Source organism: Pogona vitticeps, chromosome 13 (assembly GCF_051106095.1).
Source record: "Pogona vitticeps strain Pit_001003342236 chromosome 13, PviZW2.1, whole genome shotgun sequence".
Taxonomy (NCBI): Eukaryota; Metazoa; Chordata; class Lepidosauria; order Squamata; family Agamidae; genus Pogona; species Pogona vitticeps.
The window spans coordinates 5,732,631-5,756,627 of record NC_135795.1 but is presented as its reverse complement, the minus strand read 5'-3'; the positions used below and the strand labels follow the sequence as shown (position 1 = coordinate 5,756,627).

The 23,997-nt window shown below is 43.1% G+C and overlaps 1 protein-coding gene across 1 annotated transcript in view; it reads right to left on the bottom strand.

Annotated features, from left to right (window-relative positions):
* PRR35 (proline rich 35) overlaps nt 1-10,044 on the bottom strand; it is a 39,566-nt gene extending 29,522 nt beyond the window's left edge. Inside the window, exon 1 of the mRNA XM_072982575.2 lies at nt 8,378-10,044. Within this exon, the coding sequence (XP_072838676.2) occupies nt 8,378-8,717 (340 nt within the window). The 5' untranslated portion in view covers nt 8,718-10,044. The remainder of the gene's footprint in view (nt 1-8,377) is intronic.
* Nucleotides 10,045-23,997: the final 13,953 nt, after the last annotated feature.

The following is a 23,997-nucleotide window of genomic DNA, read 5'->3' as shown; positions in this document are numbered from 1 at the left end:
CCCTAAGTTGCAGGCTAATAAGCAAAGCAACCTTGCTTCACCAGCACAATATCTTGTCAACAGTCCAAAATCTGCTTCGGCCGTCGGAGCGCATGAAGCAGCCGGAGCTGCGCTGCCTGACACCTTAATCGTCTTGCGCCAGTGTCTCTGTGGATGCGGGCAAGAGAGAAAATGCAAACAGAAAGCTTATTCCCAGTGAACCCAAGAAAGGAAGAGATCTCAAAAAACATCATTAAAAAAAAAAAGATCCCACAGCAACACATTTTTGAGTATAGTATTTACAAAGCTGAGTGGGGACAGACACTGTAACGATGGTGGCATAGAAAAGATGGTAGCTCTGTAAGAGTGTGTGTGTGTGTGTGTGTGTGTGTGTGTGTGTGTGTGTGTGTGTGTGTGTGTGTGTGTGTGTGTGTGTGTGTGTGTGTGTGTGTGTGTGTGTGTGTGTGTGTGTGTGTGTGTGTGTGTGTGTGAGATTACTACTCATCAGAATCGTGTGATGATGCGGGCTGGGAGATTTGGGGAAGTAGCCATTTAGAAAAGCAACTTTGTCAAACTTCTCCATGACCTGGGGATAGCCTGCCTTAGTGATCTTTGGGTCCTTAGCTACTGAAAACATGCCTCATAAAATCCTCAAGAATATCACAGAATCATAGCATAATGGAGCTGGAAATAGGTTTATAAGGCGGTTGAATCCAAGCCAAGCCCCTACTCAGTGCATACATCCAAATCAAAGTAGATCTAAAAGATGGTTTCCTATTTTTTTTTCTTCAACACCTGCACTGCTGGAGCACTCACCACCTCCCGAGGGAAATTGGTTCCATTGTCGTACTGCTCTAACAGTTAGGAAACCAAAATTTGGCTTCCTGTAACTTGAACCCATTATTATGTATCCTGCATTCTGGGATGGTTGAGAACAGATCCTGCCCCTCTTCTGTATGACAATCTTTCAAATATTTGAAGAAAGAAAGAAAGGAAGGAAGGAAGGAAGGAAGGAAGGAAGGAAGGAAGGAAGAAAGAAAGAAAGAAAGAAAGAAAGAAAGAAAGAAAGAAAGAAAGAAAGAAAGAAAGAAAGAAAGAAAGAAAGAAAGAAAGAAAGAAAGAGAAAAGGGAAGTAAGTAAGTAAGTAAGTAAGTAAGTAAGTAAGTAAGTAAGTAAGGAAGGAAGGAAGGAAGGAAGGAAGGAAGGAAGGGAAGGAAAGAAAGAAAGAAAGAAAGAAAGAAAGAAAGAAAGAAAGAAAGAAAGAAAGAAAGAAAGAAAGAAAGAAAGAAAGAAAGAAAGAAAGAAAGAAAGAAAGAGAAAAGGGAAGTAAGTAAGTAAGTAAGTAAGTAAGTAAGTAAGGAAGGAAGGAAGGAAGGAAGGAAGGAAGGAAGGAAGGGAAGAAGAAAGAAAGAAAGAAAGAAAGAAAGAAAGAAAGAAAGAAAGAAAGAAAGAAAGAGAAGAGGTAAGTAAGTAAGTAAGTAAGTAAGTAAGTAAGTAAGTAAGTAAGGAAGGAAGGAAGGAAGGAAGGAAGGAAGGAAGGAAGGAAGGAAGGAAGGAAGGAAGGAAGGAAAAGAAAGAAAGAAAGAAAGAAAAAGAAAGCCGGCGGCCATTTTGAAGCCACCGATCAGCTGTTTAAAAAACATCGTTTTGTGAAGACTCAGTTCTGGAAGCAGGGAACCGATCATTGCAAAGTGAAATTCCCCCATTTAGACCAGTGGTTCTTAACCTTTGTTACTCAGATGCTTTTGAACTGCAACTCCCAGAAACCCTAGTCAGCACAGCTGGTGATGAAGGCTTCTGGGAGTTGCAGTCCAAAACTCCTGAGTAACCCAAGGTTAAGAACCAGTGATTTAGACCATCGTTTTGCGATCGCAAAAAGATTGTCGTAAAGCGGATTCGTTGTAATGCGGGGCAATCATTAAGCGAGGCACCACTGTATATAAAATTCTCTGTAATATGGAAGGACAGTTTGTACAGAGCAACAATGTATGCATGTGCTGCTGTCTGACTCCAATCCTATGCTTACACATAGTGTTGCCAAATTTCTTACTGCTGCAACGGACATTAGAAAAAAGACCGTAAAAGTTCATGAGCCTCTGTAGTTAGAGCATGGTTGGCTAGGCATTTTGGAATTGCTTTAGGGGAGATGTTTTGATGCTGTTGTTGTTCACCTCATTGCTTTGCATTCGATCCCAATATTTTTGTATACTTTTGTATATATATATATTTTGATGTTTTATTTGTGGCTGGTCTTTTGACCGTAACAAAGTTTTTATCTATCTATGGAAAGACAGTTTGCAGTGCACGATTCATTCAAGAAAGCTTATATCCTATGCTAGTACGTATTTTCACAAGCATAAAATATGACAATGTATAAAATACAATTCAATTTCAACAATTTAATATTAAAAAGTCAGCTAATGTTGGTTGTGCATTCTTTATAAAAACAGGGAGTAGTAAGAAGGGAAGCAGAGTAAGTGGTTTTACAGGTTGTGCACCCAGTAGGGAGAAAGAATTTGATTTCTTGATTTAAAACCCTGCTCAAAGGATTTGGGGGGAAATATTGGGGCTAGCATTTCTGGGGCAAGGAATATAAGATTTGGCAGCAGGCTTAGCCTCTTATAACTTGCTTTTCCGGCCAAATTCTGAGCATGGAAAAGCTACTGAAAGCTGTGCCTCCAGATTCTGAAAAAAAAGGAGTAACTCTACCCAGAGCTAGAAAAATTACTTATTTCCTTAAAAAAAAAAAAACTACACTACAGCTGTCATTCCGACTGGAAGAGTTTAAAAGCTGTAAGGTTTTTTTGGTGTTCTGGAGGTATCAGGATTACTTCGCCACCCACCAGTTTTCAATCCTACAGTTGCAATGCGGAGAATTATCAAGAACCGAAACAAAGCAAGATAGTCATAAATCGGCAGCGGTGGTGGTTAGGATGATGCAAAGCATCGGCTGGATTGTGAGGAGTATTTTAAAGCCAGAGCTGAGTCAGGGTCGGGGACCAAAAAAGGAAAATTGATGAGAGGATCAATTAAATGGACTTACTGTGAGGCACTGATTCTCATTTGATTATTTAAAGGAATGCTTTAAGAGAGTCCTCATAATGCCATGTTTTGTTGGGATATTCTGCTGAAATTCTGAACACTGCTAATTCGATCATTTTGTGGCATATTTACAGAGCTCCCTGTATTTTGCTTCCTCTTTTCATTCTCGTTTACATTTTTTGTATTTATCGTAGAATCGTGGAATAATGGAGCTGGAAGGGACCTTAAAAGGCCATCAAGTCCAACCTCCTGCTCAATTCAGGAATCCAGGTCAAGGTAGATCTGGTAGATGGTTAGTCTAGCTTTACTCTTGAATGCCTCCAGTGTTGCAGAACTTCACCTCCTGAGGCAATTGGTTCTATTGTTGTACTGCTTTAACAATTAAGAAGTTTTTCCTGATATTCCACCAAAATCTGGCTTCCCGTAACTTGAGCCTAATATTACATGTCCTGTACTTTGAGAACAGATCCTGTCTCTCCTCTGTATGACTCTACCTTTCAAATATTTGAAAAAAATGTTATCTCCCCCCCCCCAGTGTTCTTTTCTCAAGGCTAAACATACCCAGTTCTTTCTTCATATTCCCCATAATGCTTGTTGTGAGAATTACATAGCTTGGCTAAAAAAAATTGAGGTTGGGAAGAATTACTAGCTTGAACATTTTAATTACATTTCAGTTCTGAGTATTAGTGAGAAAGAGGGAGGGAGATATTTCATTTATCTGACCCCCCCCCCCCACACACTCTGGGGCCCTACAATGAAGGTGGAAGAAGACTAGCAAAAGCCAATTTATGTCAATTTATGTTGATTGTATTTCCTGCATCAAAAACACACACACCTTAGTGGCTTGTGTGATGGGTCAATAACAGAGCACATGTCTCTATTTTAATCTGGCAGTTTCTTGTTTTTAACTGCCCGTTTGCCTGTATGGGCTAAATATTTTCATTTCTTCGTGCTTGGGTGGATTTGACGTGTTCCGCAGAAAAGGTTATATTGCTAAGAGTGCTAATTTTATGCACAGCCTGCTCGTTATCAAATGACATCTGAATTCATTGGCAATTTGACACTGGTTCTGCTAAATTTTAGGCAGGGAACACTGGTGCCGAATTCCACTAAAACCAACTTTCCTGAAACAACAAAATCAGAGGCTTTGGGAGATAATTCTCCTTCTTTTTCTCTGCACTAAACACAGCTTGGAAATGTTGTTTTAATAATAAACAGATCACAAGTCAACCTTCCGGGAGTTGTAGGACGAAAAGGAGCATTTTCAAGAAGTGGTAACAGGGGACACTGAGCTACATCAACCTGCCAACAGTTTTTGTAATCTTGATGGCATCCTTTGTACCCCATAATCCAGCTAAATTACTTTGTTCTATTTCCCACCAATTTCTCCCAACCTACCTAGATCTTTGCACTTAAATACTTTAGTTCAATCTGTTTTGTAAAAACAACAATGTATTATAATCTGCACCGTTTAATCTGTCCTGTAAGGACTATTTGTCTGCAGCATCTGGCATGACCCTCTCTCATCGGAAAGGTTAAATCGCAGCTGTGGAAATGGAAAGGAATGGTACAGAGATCTTGGCAGTACAGAAAAATAGCCTCTTGCACTTTACATGGACAAATACCAAAATGCAGAAAACAAGCGTCGGAAGAAATCCGTTTGCTTAGAAATCATTATTGATCTCTTCCTTTCTTCTGAGATGACCAAAGCTTTCTCCCCCTGATCTAAACCCAAAATAAATTACTCTCCAGATCTTGGCACCCTGGTATTTATGTACCAACATCTGAAAGATTTGCGTTCCTACACAATTATTGGCAGGACAGGGAGCCACATCTGTTGCAGCACGAAACTCCACAAATTTTGTGGCATCTTAAAGCTGGAAATATTTTATTTCGCACAATTTTTCCTGGACAAAAGGTGGTGTGTGTGTGTGTGTGTGTGTGTGTGTGTGTGTGTGTGTGTGTGTCCTATATGATCACAATTTTTACACTCAGTTTTAATACGCCTCTCATGTGATCAGTAGCTGTTCATAGTTCTGCTTCTTCTCTAACAAATCCTTCATTAGTAGCCAAGGAAGGAAGGAAGGAAGGAAGGAAGGAAGGAAGGAAGGAAGGAAGGAAGGAAGGAAGGAAGGAAGGAAGGAAGGAAGGAAAGCCAGGGACCTGTGTGGTATAGTGGATAGAATGATGGAATAAAACTCTGGGGAACAGGATTCGAATCCCTGCTCAGCCATGGAAACTCACTGCGGGAATGGAACTGGTAAAACCGTTCCTTAAATATTTCACTTACCTTGAAAGCTCTGTTAGGGCTGCTATAAGTCAGTTCTGACTTGACGGCGCAAAACACACACATACACACAAGTGGCAGTCAAAGGAACAGAAATGAGTTGCTGGGAAACATCCACAGCATAGTCCTTGTGTAGTACGATTGTAAAATTTAGGCCATTTCTCCCTGAAGTGGAGTAGAGGCATTGCTGGAATAGAATAAGTCAAAGACTAGATGCATTAAGTTTTTCGATTATAGCTCTCAGAATCCCCCAGCCAGTAGAGTCAGGGCTGGTTGATAGATTCTGCGAGTTATAGTCCAAAAAAACCTGAATGCTTCCAGGTTGAACTCCACCCGATCTAATTTCATTTTCCACAACAGCCAACGCCATGCCCTTGGGAAGCCTAGAAGCAAAGCTTAGAAGAGCCACCATTTCGTTCCCTGTTGTGTGCAGATCCACCGGCATCCTGCCTGTTTTCACAGAGAGTCGTTTTTCTGATACGGCTAACAGCTGCATTGTGACAAAGAGCTGTAACGGGAACATATGAAACTGTCTTGTAGTGAGTCAGAACTTTGGCTATCGTAGCTCAGTGTGGTCAGCACTGGCTGGCAGCATCGGTCTGGGGTTAGAGGGAAAAGGTTTTAACTTGAACCCGGAACCGTCTGTATATAAAGCATGCATTTGAGTACCAAGCCACAACCTTTCCAAAGAGTTTACCCTTGTTGGGTTCCATCCCACAGTTTCTGGACTACGTAATATGTCCTGCCACCCTCTGATATCCATGACATTTCTGCAACTCATTTGAGCCACAGATTTCTTACAAAACAGGGCAAAAGGATCTGTCCCATAGGAGCACAGAGAACTATTTCACCACAGAGTGCTTCTTGATCTGAGTATCAGGAAAAAAGTAAACGCACACATCTAAACACATACATTTGGTGATGGCGCCTATACTGAATACGACCACCATGTAATAAAAGGGATCTATATTCAAACAGTCTTCTTTCTCATTGTGTATGGGGTGGGGGGGGGAGATGGCACAAGGACCAGGGTCTTCCTTGACATTTTGCATATCGGAACACAGTGTCTCCAAACTGATCCAATTCCTTTATTGCAATCAACAGATCAGATCAATTTCCTAATGTAAAGCCTCACATTGAGATATTAACACGACTCAAAGTCAGAATACACAGCGTACACCCGTCCATCATTGCCACCCAATTAAAGCTTTTTAAAAAGTTGCTTTCTCTGGAATCAAACTCCAGAATTCTCGGATTCTGGGACAGATAGCTGGGTTAAAAAAGTAACTTTCCCCACCTGTGTTCTCAGTTTCTTCTGAAATACACACACACACAGATTACAGCTCCCTTTTATATTACGGCATATTTAATGACAGAGGAATATGTATTCCATGCATCTGGTGGTCTGTAGTCCGTAAATATGTAAGTGTTAAATAAAATGGATTACTCTCTAAGGGACCCATGCCCCTTCACCACTGTTTGCGCAATAAACTTAATTTGGCTTCCCACTGGGAAACCATGCACCTAAGATCATTTCATGGACTCTGCCACCACGAGACCCCCTTGATTTCTCCCAGTCTCTTGCACACCAAGGGTGTAATCCAGATCTCACTGTTGTGAAAGTGGTTATTTCTCACAATAGGCAGGCTGCACCCCATCTTTTTTCAAGCAACTGTCTTATCAGGTTGCCCTTTCTCTCTCATCCCGGCTCACAAATTTTGGGGACTTCCCTGCAAGACTGCGTGGCAGCTAAAGTTTCCCTTTCCTGGAAACTCCCTCTTGTTCCAGCTTGCGGCCACCATAGGCAATCTACATCTTCTAATCAAATATCTGTCCGTTCATTCTTAGCATACCCGAGATTAAAGCGAAACAGCACAGTTGGAAACAGCGATTGCAGCTGCATCGCGCCCATAGTGAAACTTTAAATCAACCCGTGAAACAACTTAACACCGTGCAAACACACAACCCAACTCCCTGAGCCGATAATGTATAAACCTGGCATTGCCTGCAAACTATTTCAAATGAAACCTGAGCCATGTTTAAGCAAGCTGTGCATTCAAACCAAACTAAAGTTTTATTTAAAAAAAAAAAACACAGAGCAGGAAATGCAAGAGAATAACACTATAAGTGTGGCTTAAAAGTGTCAATTTGTGTAAATGGGGGTCAGGAAAAAAAGAACAGTTTTCAGGGATCTCTTGAGACAGAGATGGCTAAATTCAGAAAGTTCTGCATTTATAATTTTTACTTTCCTTTTAATTAAACTTAAATCTTAAAAAAAGTTTCTTTAAAAATATTTTTTTTTAAAAAATGAAAGTCCCAAAGTAAAGGATGCATTTAACCCTGAGATCCTCAGAAAAAAGTTTTTATAAAATCCAAAGAGAGTCATTTGCCCAATACAAAATTGTAGAAGAATGTGACGCCTTTATTAGACCACTGAAAATCAAAGAATTCGTGCATGCTTTCGTGGAATAAATGAGCCGGCAAACATGTTTGTTAAGCAAACAGTTCCACAGACAAGATGTGATTGTGCCACACAAATGCACACCTAGGGGGAAAAAAAATCTCTGGTGGGAGAGGATGTTTTTGCGAGAAGCCCCCAATTAGATCTGCTTGGATTTCATTGGGTGAAGCAAGCTAAAGTCCAGAAAAGTTTACACTGAATAAAGCATCTTCGTCTTAGAGATGTCAAAAAACTCTTTGCAGCCTTTGGTGGAACAGGTTCACCAACGGCTAACTCCACCACAGATTCCAGGACCTCTTTTTATGGTAATGAGAAAATTCAAAGCTCTGTACATCCTAGTGATGGGGATTCTTGGATCAGTGTTTTTTTTTCTTCTTCACTAGGTCCTCAACGGCCATAAAACATCTGCAGCAGTTTTTTGCAGTGGCCGGACAAGGAACAGGCTGCACACACTTTTCAAATAGGAAACAGAAGATATAAAAACCCTTCCTTGGGAGAAAAATAACAGGTGGAATTTGGAACTGAACCCACCTCTTGGAATTTCTGCCAGGACGTTGGCTTCCTTCCCACCCACCCTTCAAGTCCCAAACCCAAGCCAAGGGTCTTACCTTGGAGCAGGGACCTTCTGCCTAGCCGTCTGCTCTGCTCTGCCTGGTGTGGCTCTCCCAGCAAAAATGAGAAGCGTTGGAGAGCGTGCGGTAGGTATATATTGTCTCCCAGTCTGGCCTTAGGGCGTCCAGCACCACGACCTGGGTTTACTCCTGCCCCTCTGAGAAAGATGCTGTCACATGCTTTGCTGCTTCCAGCTATCCGTATGGCCAAAGCAGGGGGGTGTTGGGGGAGAAGGGGTGGAGGGGAGAAGGAGGGAGAGAAGGGGAAGAGAAGGGGGGAATAGGAGAGAGAGAGAAAGAGCGAAAGGCGGGGAAAGAGGAGGGAATCTTTAATCATGGGAGTGGGGGAGAGAATTTTCCAAGAGAAACCCCACAAGACAGAAATCCCCGCCTGACGCACACTTTTTCGGATTGCTTCTTTTTGTAGCTGTGGCTCCTGGCATCGCCTTTCATGTCCCCTACGAGGCCTTGAAGATGTATAGAGAAGTTTGCCTTGATCCCCTTTCGCCAGCTTCTCACTCCCTGGGAGTTTGAGCACACACGTTTGGTCTGTGGGTTATAGCATGTATACACAAACACATCACACACACAGCCCTAAACACAAACCATCCATAGAGACACTCTTTCCAGACAAGAGGGAAAGACCAACCTCCTTGAGTTTGCCAAGTATATTTTCCATGCTTCTGGTACCCAGAGGAAGATGCTCTAAGCTTTGAAATAGAACTCAAAACCACTAAATTACGAATTGTTCTGACGTTCCTAGCAGGGGTGTGTGTGTGTTTATGGCATTAAAACCCGTCACATTATTTTTATATCAATATTGCTTTTAGTAATGGGAGGGGCACAAGTCTCTAGTCCTTAATGATTTGATTTGCCTTTCTTCCCTCTGCACGATCAGGACTTTACACGCAGAAAGAGAGGATTGTTGCCTGAACTAAATTTAAATCATCTAAATTACTGACTGACAGAAAAGGGGGGGGGGAAGGAAAGAAGAAGAGGGAAGGGGTCCTCTATTTTTCTCTAGGGGAGGGATACAGATTTGATTTAATCACCCTGCATACCTGCTTCATTATTTCAGAATAGGCACAGCATACAAAATAAGACGTTCATGAAGGAAAACAAAAATTTAATTATTTCTGTAGACTTCCTTCAGCTCTGCTCCTCCAAAATCCTATTATCCCTGAACTGAAAAAACATGTCTAAACTGACCTTAAAATAGCTTCCGGATAAACACGGAAACAAAAATTGGGGGCAAAACTTTCTTCTGGACTCTCACATTAGAAACAACAATAGATATATAAATCATGGGAACATGGTACTCAGAGTTCTACACAGAAGTCAGCCACCAGTTACAAACATTGAAAAGATGGCATAGCACCGTGGCTGCAGGAAACGGAGCTATTCGTCAGGCGGTTCTGGATTCAAGTCTCACTTCTGCCCTGAACTCATCACACGGCTCTCTAACTCAGCCAGCTGTCTCTCAGCCTCAACTCCCCCTGCAGTTGGAAGCATAAAAGGATCAACTTACCTCCTAGGTGTGTTGTAAGGACCAGCGGTCTATAATTCATGTATACTCTTAAATGCTTGAGAAAAGTATGTGAGAAATTATCCCTGGCCAGGTTTCCTGCTCCTAACAGAGATGAGGTGCCTTCTGCTTGTGGATCTTCCCAAACGGCTCGGACCGTTTGTCACGGCATACTGGGGAATATCAATTCAAGAGTTTAGCTCCTTCAAATACATTTTCCTTCCTCCTGTAACCCCCCCCCTCGCCACACACGCACCCCGACCACCAAACATTTCAGAGCTCTGGAAACAAATGGCTCTGACAGCCTTGGAGAACAGAGTTTATACAAGACACAACTGAGAGCCAGGATCCAGTCCGCTGTCCATCTCACCGGCAGAAGGAAAAGGGCACCTGGATCTCGTCGTCTGGGGGCAAGGGGGGGCCTTGCATAAGAGATCTCCCCCGTGAGCAACTGCATGGCTATGGGATGTGTCCCCCCCAGTAGTGCTAGCCCCCCCATGAGAGAATCCATATTGTTGTTGTACCACCTTTATTAGGCCACTTCAAAAAGGCACAAACATATGTACGTACGCAAGCTTTTGAGGTCTTCAGATCTCTGCATGAGACATTATAAAAATTACTATTATTGTTATTAACGTTGCTCACTCATTTATGACATTTATAGGTGAGCTTTCTTCCAATGGGTTTGAAATGGTGAACATAGCACTCTTTCCTCTCCTTTTTTCTTCGCAACGGCAAAGTGAGGTGGATTTGGCTGAAAGAGTATGATCAGCTCAGGGTTACACATGACATGACACGATAGATGACGACCTGAACCCTAGTCTTTCGAGTCCTGATCTAACACTCTATGACTCTATACTGGCTATTGGGGTTGTTCTTTTTTGTAAACATTTTTTAATTAATTTTCCAGTCTATCTACATTGTTTGTGCTTATCAGACATCGTGTTACATACTTGCTTACAATTATTTGTTTTTTACATCTCAGTGTCTTCTCGATTATCCCCCCCCCCAAATTCCGACCTTCTTTCAAACCATTCATATACAGATTTTAGTATATAGTATAGCTACTATCATAATATTACTCTCATATTATATAAAGTTCTCAAGATCTTCTAATAACATTCTTATTGAAAGTGGTTCCAGATCCATGACCCAGCTTTATATATAGTTTAGTTTGCCTAAAATAAAAAGTCACCATATTACATCTTTACCCTGATTCAGGCTCCCTTATTTCAATTTAGTTCTCCTTTTAATATATAGAATATACCCTTTTACAGATCCAAATGATAAATATAAACATGTTTCCAATATTAAGGGGCCCTTCCTTGTTTTCCCTTTTTTCATCTTTCTAGGTAATTCCCTCTCTGGTTCCTCTTTTTTCATTCACTATTGGGGTTGTTCTTATTGCTCTACAAAAGCTGGCTCTGACTCGTGGAGACACTTTCTAGGCTTTGCGAGAGACAGAATGCTCGGACATGGTTTACCCTTCGCTTCCACTTCTGGGACTGTGCAGTTTGCCCGAGGTTACACAGGCTGGCTCTTCCCCTGGGAGATACAGTGGGGGAGTTTAAACACTCAAACTATGGCTCCATGGATTCCAACACGTTCAGATCGTTGGCTAAAGCTTTCCATCCTTCCAAAGTCAGTAAAATGAGTACCCAACTTGCTGTGGGCCAAAGTATTGTTTGCATAACTATGTGATAAACTGCCCAGAGAATTCAGCCAGCAGGGGTGGTTTACCTTTGTTGTGATGTCTTTGTCTGCTTTCTGCCAGTGTTACTGCCTGATCTGAAGCAAAAGAGAACTCGCAGGGGTGGCTGTTCCCCTCAGTCGAGTGCCCTTTGTCTCCAAGCCACTTCTTTTTTCAAAATTTAAGCTCAGTGCTGGAAGAATTTTGCTAGGGCCTCTGACAAGAACATGAGAGAGAGAGAGAGAGAGAGAGAGAGAGAGAGAGAGAGAGAGAGAGAGAGGTGGAAATTGCCAATTAGCACTTGTTAGCATCTTGTTAAGGAATCTTCTGGTGTTGGAGACACTGCCCCAAGTCTGGACAGTTACAATGATTTCACTTTGGGAAACCTGATTCCCACATTTGGCAAAGCACAGCAGATCAATTCATATTTTCTCCACCCTGTGCAAATATTTTTCACCTTTCATCACATAGGAGAAAGGAGAATGTGGTGCTCAGAGCGTGTTAAATCAACAAAAAAGTTACGAAAGGCCAGCATTTTTATCTTTATTTTCATGTCAATTTTACATATTTATCAGTAGGCACAACATTATAAACAAGGGTCTCATGCCTGAATTTCTGGTGTGAGACCCCGGTTTATAATGTAGTGCCTACAGAAAACAAGGGGCCAACCTATGATGCTGATTTTGTGATTGTCATCCAGGGAATACTGGAGTTGTGAGTGCAGGGATCGGCTGTATTAAGTTTTGTGCCTCGGGTGCTGAAACGACACAACCAGCTTGGATGCCACACACTTTGATTTGGGAGTGAGAGGGTGTTGCGGTTGTTCTGTTCCAGGCAGAAGAACGTCTTGGGCCAGCCCTGCTGAGACTCAAAGCATTGGTTGAATGGAGCAGAAGGTTTTTCTCAGGTAGACAAGTCTCCTCCCTAAGGTCTTCAAAGGTGAAAATCAGTAGCTTCAACTGAACCAAAAAATGGGGAAAAATGGGAAAAAAACCCCACCTTCCAGAAATCAATTAAGCTGGCAAAGATACCAGCGTTGTTAACGAGTTTAAGGAAAGTGCTGAAGAGGAAACACCATTCTCTGTAAATGTGTTAAGTCTAGCTTCTGCTGCATCCAGGATATAGGTAAAGGTAAAGGTTCCCCTTGACATTTAGTCCAGTCATGTCCGACTCTAGGGGGCAGTGATCATCCCCATTTCCAAGCCGTAGAGCCAGCGTTTGTCCGTGGACAGTTTCCGTGGTCACTTGGCCACCGCGACTAGACACAGAACGCCGTGGCCTTCCCACCGAGGTGGTACCTATTTATCTACTCACATTTTACATTCTTTCGAACTGCTAGGTTGGCAGGAGCTGGGACAAGCGACGGGAGCTCCCTCCGTCGCGTGGATTCAATCTTACGACGGCTGGTCTTCCAACCTTGCAGCACAGAGGCTTCTGCGGTTTAACCACATCCCTAATCTTTTCGGTTAGTTAGTGAATTTTTTTATTTTAAACAGCCTCATAATCATAGTTTTCCTGGATACTGTAGAACACACGACAAAGTATAAAATAGGAAAACAGTAAGCAGCAGTCAAAACCAGTTGCAAACGGATCTTTGTAAGGAGCAGAATACTCTCCTTCCTGTCTCTCCTAAGGACCACATGACACATTCAGGCAAATGGGTCCATCTTCCTCATACAAACTGGCATCCTGTTGCTTAGGGTAGCAAATTGTGCTAGAGCCGGCCCGTTGAATCGATGGGGATTTGGTGAGTCGTCTCCTCTATATTGGGCAAAAGAAAAAACAAAAAGAAAAAATAAGGAAGGCAAAACATTCTTGCACTTTAGACACTGACTGCTATGTTTTAATCTGAGCTTTTGTGGAGATGTCTACTTTTGCCTGATACGCGAACACAAACTACCGTGTTTCTCCAAATATAAGACAGGGTCTTATATTAATTTTTGCTCCAAAAATGCATTAGGGCTTATTTTCAGGGGATGTTTTATTTTTTCCATGCACAAGGTCCATAAGGTGCCTTCTAAGGTGGTGGTGGTGGTGGTGAACTCACCAGATCTCCATTGATTCAGTAGGCCTACTTTAGTGCAGCCTACTACACTAAGCAAGAGGATTTCAGCCTTGTCATTCTAGATGGCTATCCTTCTAGGCACGTAGTCTTTCAGTGCTGTGGAACTGAGACAACTGACCTGTAAATGAAGACATCCGACCATTGACTTAACGAATTACAAAACAAAATCAAAGTACTTTGCCAAGAGCGAGCTCCTTGTAGAACAAACAAGCTGTCTTTTGCCCTGTACTGCTCCTGGCATGAAAACAGGATCCAGTCAAGTGATGTTTCAGGTTCTTGAACACAGGGATCAGAATCCCATCAAAACATCCCCAAGAGCAAAAGAGGGGGGGGGAATTAGAAGGTTTACACCCATGTGGAAACATAGGAGGAATACCAAGAGGACTTTAAAATATCAATATAGTGTTCTCAGGTAGCTGCATAGCTCTTTAGTTCCCCATTCAATGTCTTCCTGAAACAAAATTCAGAGCATGTTGGAAGGTTTCTCTAGTGAAATCGGTGGTGGGCTTTTCCCGGATGCCAAGGGTTGTATTTTGTTCAGAGCATAAAAGTCAATCGCATAAACATTTCTGCGTTCTAGCAGGCCCCAGTTGCAGGATACAGGCAATTCCACACCTCATCTGACCAGCTGGGTGCCTGCGAAAGACAGTCAGCCAGAGCAAGGGGAATGCTTATGTCATTGCCCTTCTGCCGTCATGTAATGCAACAGGATACTGGCCTAAAGTTTTGTGTTGTTGTTTTTTTGACAGATTAGCAGAATTTTTAAAAGGGGTTGATCTGATCTTCCATTCAATGCCTTCCTTAATCAAACTGCAATTTCCTCTCTTTTCAAAGTTCAGGCAATGGATGTCGTTTTTTATCCATTACATGAGTGGACAGTGACTGCAGAAATAAAAATAAAAATAAACAGCCCAATGGATAGTGGATTCTGATTGAGTGTTGATGGGAGTGGAAGGGAAAGAGGGAAAGGAACAGAGAGGAAGAAAATTTGGTTACCGAGGAAATGAAATGGTATGGCTTGGTTTTTGGCATCTGGATGTGGGAGTCAGAGGTTGGGAGTTTGATTCTCCCCATGGTGCCTACCTGACATTGACTAGACTCAATGATCCATAGAGTCCCTTCCAACTTTTCAGTCCTAGGATTATTCCAAGATATCTAAACTAGCTGGCATCTCAAAGAGGAGGATTCACACAGGCCCTGTTTTCTCTCCCACAGCAACTGGCTGGAACTGCACCTTTGGAAGCTCGCAAGCAGGTCACACCGATGGTGTCCAGAAACTCAACAAAATGCCAGACGTGTCACCAGAGAACGGTCCTTTGCTCTTGTAACTTTCGGGTGCATTCCACAGAAATGACAATCTTGGCGTCTCAGTCATGTCTGACCTTCCAGAAAAGCAAATGTATGACCCATTACCCCCTTGCTCAATCAATCTAGCACCTCATGTTAAGCCAGATGCCTAAAGGAAGTCCATAAAAAAGGATGTGGAAGTCCTCTTCTGCTCTTGTTTCCATTTAGCTTGGCCTTCATTTTTTGATCGAATGTTTTTCTTTTTCTTTTTCAGGGGCTGAGGAAAGTCTCTGGAGTATGACAGGGACCGTGGACCGCAAAGGCCACAACAAAATGTGTCCCGCATAATGTTGCTCATGGGAATGGTGTTAAGGTTACACACACGCAACAAAGATGGACGGACAGCAGTGGAAGAAACCATACTGCCCGTTACAGGAGTTGTCATAATAAGCGTTTGTCACGGTGTCGTCTTCCTACAGAGCGCATGGATTTAGCATGACAGCATGGAGAACGTTATGTGACAAGCATAAGATGGTCCCCTGAGAACCGGGTGCTCTTCTTTTGCAAAGATGAAGGACCGGTTCAGTCCCCTAATTTAACCTTCCCAGCTGTCAAAAACTCCCATTCCTTCCCACCGTCCCGGCACCTGCCATACGTTGCCAGCGGTGGTGGCACGAAGGACCTGGCTCACGTCTACCTCGCGCATGGGCGTACGCGAGCAACACATGCCGAAGTGCTCACGGTTTCTTCACGCCTGGGGGCTGCTTCTGGGATGGGTGGGCGGGGGTGGAGGAGGAGGGCAAAGGCAAAACGGTGAGCTTGCCAGTTTCTCCCGAGGTCCACAGAGAGGTGTCTGTAGGGCTTGTCTCGCAGAATGTCAGAGTGCATGTGCTCGGCAAGATGGCCTTTCAGAAGTCATCAGTCCCGCTGTCATGCAGGCCGCTGCAAATCAGGAGTGACAGCTGTCTCTACACGCACCATCCATCTGTGGCAAATGTGTCAGCTAGCTGAACGCTCCCGAGGAAAACTGTTACACAGTCCGGGTATGAGAGGAGAAGATCGACAAACAGGAGCAACCACAGTGGATCGAGCTGGGTGGCTGATGAGCATCCGTGGACCTCCCTCTTGGACAGAAGAGATGCCCCAACATCCACTGCTATGGTAGGAATGGGTGGGCCAGTGACAGTACGCCTCAAACGGGGGTCCATCCAATGACCTTGATGTGATGGGGATGCTGTTTCATCTCCCACACGTGGTCCTCCAGATGTTGCTGGACCACCGCTCCCTTAGCCAGCATAGCCACCGTTAAGATGGATAGGAACAGCCCAGGAACATCTGGAGGTGTGTGCATTCTTCAACGCTTCGGTGCAAGGCTATTGAACGTCACACAAGGAAAGGCTCTGACAGAATCTGGAAAGGAAATAGTGGTGCTTAACTTAGGATTCTCAACTATCCAGTCCACCTTCATCTCTTTTTTAAACAAATCATTGCTTCCTACTTTGAACGGTCTTCTCATTCTACAGCTTTCACACACTTTTACATAGGCATAGATGAGACATTTAAGCCCTTTGCTATGAACATTTAAGCCCTTAGCAATGAACCCACCCGTGGTATTCATGACTGCTCTCCTAGATCATATATCCCCCCCCTTTCACATGTCCCCCACCCACATTTGTATTTTATGACTAAGGGAACTGAACCTGTTGGGTGCTTAGAGGCTGGTCTCGTGGCTTCCCCACCACCAAAGAGTCCTTCTTTGCTATCGAGACAATGTCCATCTCTGAACGTCGATCATCTGAATGTCCACCATCTGAATGTCCATTCATTGTCACTCTTTTGGAGAGTCTGCAGCCTGCCACTGACAAGTGTTCCAGCTAAAGTGCGGAATATGTTAACAGTGGTTGAGTACCTGAATGTGGAGCCAGAATGTGCAAGCTGAGTTCTCCACTATGATTCCCATGAAAAGAGCCAGCCTGTGTATCCTTGGTCAAAGCACACAGCCCTAAAGCAGCCTCCTCAGAAGGGAATGGTAGACCCTCACTTCTGAAGGTTTCAGTCTAGAAAACCCTCAAGTCATGACTTGAGATGGGCACAAACTGCTGGTTCGGGCCGGGGGCTGAACCACGGATCAGCTGCTGGGCTGGGAAATGAACCCCTCGGAGCCACCAAACCAGCCGTTCGCGCCCATCTCTAGTCACGACCTACAAAACCTTCGCCAACCCAGAAGACCACCTCTAGTCTACTCCTGGAACCCGTCATGATCTTTAACATCATAAGTGATTCTGGGGAATTTTTCTCTACCCGAAAGTAACGTTGTGCAAGCATTACGGACCGATTCACAAAACCTAAGGAGCGGTCTTCCGCTTTGGCCCAGGCTAGCCGGTCGCTAGTTTCTCGTGGCACACAAGCAGTTAAAACAGGGGGGTTTCTGACATCCTCCCGGTGTCCTTGGCCTGTCCCTCCGTACCAGCCAGAGGGCGGCTTGTCGGTTCAATCTGAGAGACCCCCTCGGTTTTCCTTTATAGAGCCAGGCTGCCTTCAACAATCATTATCGACAAACCTGGGGGAAGAAACCGTTGGCACTTTTCGTATTTGTTTGTTTTCATTAGTGTTGGATGTAGGAAGTTTCCAGTCCGGGATGACGCCCTTACCTGTGAATTAAGGCCATTCCAAGTGGACTGGAACAAAGTCCTGTATGAATGGATTTACATACGGTCTTCCGGCTCTGTATATATATTCTCCTGTATATATATATATTCTCCTGGGGACCCTCTGAGCTTTCAAGAGCTATGAACACGGCAATGTTCTGCTCTCTTCCAATGGCCCGCAGGAAATCACCGGCTGATGTTTGAGCGATGGACTTCGCATCAACATCTTGGCTGTTTTTCTTTCATGACGGTCTCCAAAACAAAACAAAGTGCCTTATAAAGTACCGTATTTTTCTTTATAAGATGACCCAATGTATAAGACGACCCCTCCGTTAATGAAAACCATGGATTTCTTTTGTGTTTTGGGGGTGTTGGTGTATTCCTCTTTCTCATCTGCATTGTTTCCTGCTGGTGAATTGAGGATGATGCTGACATGCTGATAAATTAAAAACTTCATCATACCATTAATGCATGTAAAGGTCCGTGGATGATTGATTTTCCCCCCTCTAGTATTTTGGTTACTTTTGGAGAGGATGATTGTCTGTTGCCTTGCCCCTAGCTTTTTTTAAAACTAGTTTTGAGGATTCTGTAGGGCTCCACTGAGTCTAGAATGGGAAATACAGAAACAAAGGGATTTTCTGAAATTGCTTGTACCTAAAAGATAAACAGACACAAGAAACTCCGTATTGCAGCTGAACAAAACTTAGAGCATTAGTAGGTGATTTACAAAATTATCAACAAAAATGTATCAGTGACTTATATCAAACCATAACAATGTTATATCTCGTAATACAGTACTAAGCAAGTAAATAATATGATAAAGTTCTCCAATGGAAATATGTGCAGTCCAGTGTCCCTACTCATAGAAAGTCAAAGTCTAGGGTCCAGAAGTGTGGGGTAAAAGAGGACTAAGCACTAATTTAGACCTTTCAGCGTTTTTATAAACTGAGGGAATTACAATACAATAGAGAGGAAGGTCCCTTTAAGAAATTCTGGTAGCCACCAGGGAGTATAAATTACCTTGATTTCTGGGAATGATTTACAGCAGAGAACGAACACGGATAAGAGGATGCTAGCATGAGGAATTGAATTATATTGTAAGGAAGATACTGTTTACATTACCTAATAGTCGGGGGAGTATATCCACCAAAATGAGGTCTATTATTGTGTTTGAAAACTATTTTAGGTTCATGAATGTTCCTGTTTTCAGCATCTTGGAGGTCCCAGGGATATCTTCTGAAGAAGTAAAAATACCACAAAATGAGCTTAATGGACCATTATTTATGCTCCGAGCTCGTCATTTACCCCAAGGATCCAAGACCTTGAACATATATTTGAATGGATTTTTTTTACCCAACACTTCCAGACCCTAGACTTTGATTTTCTAGGAGTTGGATTGCGCATATTTGCATTGAAGAACTTTATCTTATTATTTACTTGCTTAGTATTGGACATAACATGGTTTAATATAAATTGTTTGATGGTTTGATATAAATTGTCGATACATTTTTGCTGATATTTTTGTATATCGCCTACTAATGTTCTAAGTGTTGTTTGGCTGCAACACGGAGTTTCTTGTGTTTGTTTATCTCCTATACCATACTCCCTAGATTTTGATAAGTTTGGATATAAAAGAGACTGAAACCAAGAACAGCCCCACACCCCAAAAGGAAATCCTAAAGTTCTTCTCCCCCATAGCGACAAGTGAGGTGCCTCTCGGCCGAAGGTTGTTCAACTAATGATAAGGATAGGCTCACCAGATTTGCAGGTGACTTTAAACTGGGAGGAGTGATGGATGTTTCAGACGATAAAAGCAGGATTCAAGAGGCCTTTGGAGAACAGGGATAAGTATAAACTTCAGGATTTAAGTAGGAAAAATTAGATGCACTAATCTGCTGTGGGTTACCAACGGCCTAATAACAGGATATGTGAAAAGGATTTGGGGGAGAAACAAGAATTTTGGTAAGAAAGACTCAACAATTCAGTTAATCGTTGATCTAATTCTCTACAGTTCAAGTTGGAAGGGGCAAATTTTTAAGTGAACTTGAGACTAAATCTGGTTTTAGCTAGATGACTGCAGTAACACTTTGCTGGGGAAAGGTAGAAAAATCCAGCCCGTTATAGTACTCCTTTTATATCATCCTTGTTTTGAGCTTTGGGTCCGGCTATCTTATTGATTCCCCCATGGATCCCGGCAGTAATCTCAGGGCGTCAGAATATAGTTTCTTGGGCCTGAGGTGGATCCTGTGTGTAGAACAGAAGATCACCATCCACTCTTGATGAAGGCAATGCCCTCTGACAGAACTTGTTCCTTCTTTCCTTCCTTTGCCAGTCCCAGGGAATCTTCACGACTCCCATGGTGCAATGGGGCATTTCCTACTGGTTGGAAGAAGAGGCACCTCTTGCTGGTTTGAGGGCTCCCAGTCCCATCATTTCACCTGGGGGTGGGATTTCTGCCAAATTATAATCTTAGACTCTTAGAACTGCAGAATTGGAAGGGATCCTATAGATCATCCGGCCCTTGTCAAGGATGCACAGTGGGGGGATTGAACTCTCAACCTCTGGCTGTCCAGCCAGAGACCTGAACCACTGAGATCTCCAGCATAATGGACTGAGGGTTCATTAATGCCCCAACTCCCATCCCTATTAACTGACTTCCATCCCCGCTTTAAGTTCATACGCCTTTTATTTTAACCCAATTTACTCAATTACTGCCATGGTGTTAGGGACATGTGAGAAGTTTTCAGTTCTCCTGATATCTTCCCAGATATTTGTCCGACTGAGGACTTTCACCCCACATTGTGTATCAATGCAGATGGCCTCTGTAATTCTCAGTTTTAAAAATTCTGTTGAGCTACAAAATGCATGATTGGGAGGAAAGTGATGACAAATCTTGACAGCATCTTAAAAAGCAGAGAGATCACCTTCCCGACAAAGGTCCGCGTAGTCAAAGCTATGGTTATTCCAGTAGTGATGTATGGAAGTGAGAGCTGGACCATAAAGAAGGCTAACCATCGAAGAATTGATGCTTTTGAATTGTGGTGCTGGAGGAGACTCTTGAGAGTCCCCTGGACTGCAAAGAGAACAAACGTATCCATTCTGAAGGAAATCAACCCTGAGTGCTCACTGGAAGGACAGATCCTGAGGCTGAGGCTCCAGTACTTTGGCCATCTCATGAGAAGAGGAGACTCCTTGGAAAAAACCTTGATGTTAGGAAAGTGTGAAGGCCAGAGGAGCAGGGGACGACAGAGGACGAGATGGTTGGACAGTGTCATCGAAGCTACCAGAATGAATTTGACACAACTCCGGGAGGCAGTGGAAGATAGGAGGGCCTGGCGTGCTCTGGTCCATGGGGTCACAAAGAGTCGGACACGACTAAATGACTAAACAACAACAACACAAAATGCATGAAGGGAACTCAAAGCTATTCTGGTCCAAGGCTTTTATTTTCTTTTTTCTTTTTTGCTCATTTAGAATGTTTCTGGTAAGAGTGGGGTTGATGTGCTAAATGTTTGTTAATCCTTTGAAAAGAAACCTTTCATGATTTATGAATGACGAAGCTCTTCAGAAACACCATCAACTGCGGTGTTTCTTGAACAACATCAAACCAGAGAAATTACATTTGATGGGCCTCCTTTCAAGAATTCTGCTCTGTTGAGCTGCAGTATGCGCTTGAATTTAAGTGTTATTGAAATGTGCTGTTGACTTATTTATTCTTTTTAACCCACTAAATGTATACCTACAAGCTCTCAAAAATCAAAATGATCTGTATCCTCCCTCTTAAATCAAGATAATTTCTGAATTTTTTTCCCCCATCACCTCAGAATTTTAAATGTAATGGGCATTGAATTAAATTGTTAAATATATATTCTTCCCAGTAAGGAAATGGTGAAGGCATTCATCCTTGCTTTGGTCTTTCATCTATGCTATATGAGTGGCCAACTAATTACGCACACTCCATAAAAACGTAAATTCTCAGGACAATTTACCTGATTACCACAATTCCTGTACATTTCCCTACTCTGTGATCTGAGGATGCTTGATGAAAATTAAAAAAACACAAGTGATTGTTGAGTGTTAGTGTTTTTTATGGGACATGGTGGCGCTGTGGGCTAAACCGCAGAAGCCTGTGCTGCAGGGTCAGAAGACCAAGCAGTCGTAAGATCGAATCCACGCGATGGAGTGAGCGCCCGTCGCTTGTCCCAGCTCCTGCCAACCTAGCCGTTAGAAAGAATGTAAAAAGGCGAGTCGATAAATAGGTACCACCTCGATGGAAAGGTAATAGCGTTCCGTGTCTAGTCGCACTGGCCACATGACCATGGAATTTGTCTTCGGAAAAACACTGGCTCTATGGCTTGGAAACGGGGATGAGCACCGCCCCCTAGAGTCGACACGACTGAACAAAAATGGTCAAGGGGAACCTTTACCTTTACCTAGTGTTTTTACACTGAACAAACAGTGTTCTACACACACATATATATATATACAATATATTTGTACAAATAAATTTGTATAATTAGGACAACAGTGACAGTATATCAATGAAAGAAATAATGTCTGTGCTTTGAAGTGTAATAGCTTTAAAGAATGAAGTGAAATGAGCACCATCTGGTGGCCTCTAGGTGTCATTGGTGGACATGCAGAGATGAACAGAATGTGAGATGCTAAAAGGATTTGAAGGAACAAGGAAAAGGCTGTGCGGTCGTGAAGATTACACAAATATAAGAGAGGGTGTTAACTTTTATTGGACAACTCAAAAACTAAACAAACACAAGATTTTGTGGATAAAATCCACTTCCTCAGGCTAGAGAACACCTAGCAAAAAAAATGGTCCAAAAATTGATGTTACAAACTGTGAGGTACGGTTAGGTCTTCTGGTGAAGATGTGACTCTAGTGTCTCTACAGCAAGGATTAGGTTAGTGAGAGTGTAAAGGGAGAGAAGTACCTTCCACCATGGTAATGATGAATAAAAATATTCTTTAGCAGCAGTCCTCAAGCGACTCACAGCCTGCTTCCAGCAGACTCCTGCAGATTCCATTCTAACTGCACACTAACGGCTAACTGCCAGCAGACTTTTTAAAAAAAAAAAAAGAGGGGAAAAGTCCCTCAAGGAGTTGTGTCTCTCATTGAAATCAGAGGCAGGGAAGGAACAATCAGTTACTGCTGGATTGATTGACAATCTCCCAGCCAAACCTACTAAAAGGAGCACAGGAGGTTGAAATAACTCCAACATAAAACCCTTTTTTAAAATACTACTTCCAGTCTTGGGAAACTTCCAAAAATCTCTTTTCTGGGTGTGTGGGTAACGCTGTTTTGGCCATACTCAGGATGTGATCTTGCAAAAGTTTGTCCTAGTTTAATCTGACATTCTCTGTTCCGTACTGTGTCACTGAATTTGCAAATGCACTTCACACGGAAATGTTTAAGTCTTCCTGGAAGGTGTGTTTCAAGTGTCCCCATACTATACAGACACTATTTCTCCCTCACACTTCTCTGCCATGATCACTACCCCTCTTACCCACCCGTTCCTATGGCATTATAATCCCTTCACTTTTTAGCAAGTGTCATAGCGCTGAGCTGACAAGTGCTGGTGACCTAAACTGGGAGGAAAAAAATATGTTAGAAACACAATTTACAAATTGCATTGCCGCTGTAGTTCTTACCAGTTGCACGTAGAGGGCAGACAAAAAGGGCAGGGTCTATTCCCACACCATGCTCCTCTTTGCATCATCCGTAGCATCAGCTGGACATGCCCATCAATGGCTCTAAAAGACTCAGATCGACAATGATGCAAGTCAAAAGCAGGACCCAATGATGCAAGCTGAAACACTACAGAAAAAACACAAAGCTCGCCAGCCAATCAAAAATGTGCCACATGCTCATGCCTAAAACTCCCAGAAGCCTTTGACACTAACTGTGCTGGCCAGGATTTCTGGGAGTTGTAGTCCAGGAACATCTGGGGACCCAAGGCTGGAAACCACTGCTGTAGTTGACAGAATAAATATTGTAAGGAAGAACGGGAGACACAACACACTCATAGTTCTCTACATGACAGCAGATATGAGGGTTCTCTTCCTGCGTCAGGCCATTTTGTGACATGGAAAGCCTTGCGCAGAGGCAGCAAAGTTTTTATGTGTGAACCTGCCTTTAGAGAAGAAGAAGTCCTCTGGGACCAGAGATGTTGGCTTCACACACGTACACGTACCTCTACATGTGGTTCAGCCCTTCAGCTCTAGCTGGGCTCCTGCTGAGCTTGGGCGCTGAGCGGCGCTGGCTGGATCGCGAGAGGGGGCCTCTGCCTGCAGAGTTAAAGTGACTCGATATGACACGCAACAGCTGTTTGGTGGAACGCAATCTTCCCGCGGGTGGGAGGTGGGCGGCGGGGCTGGAGTTTGAGCCGC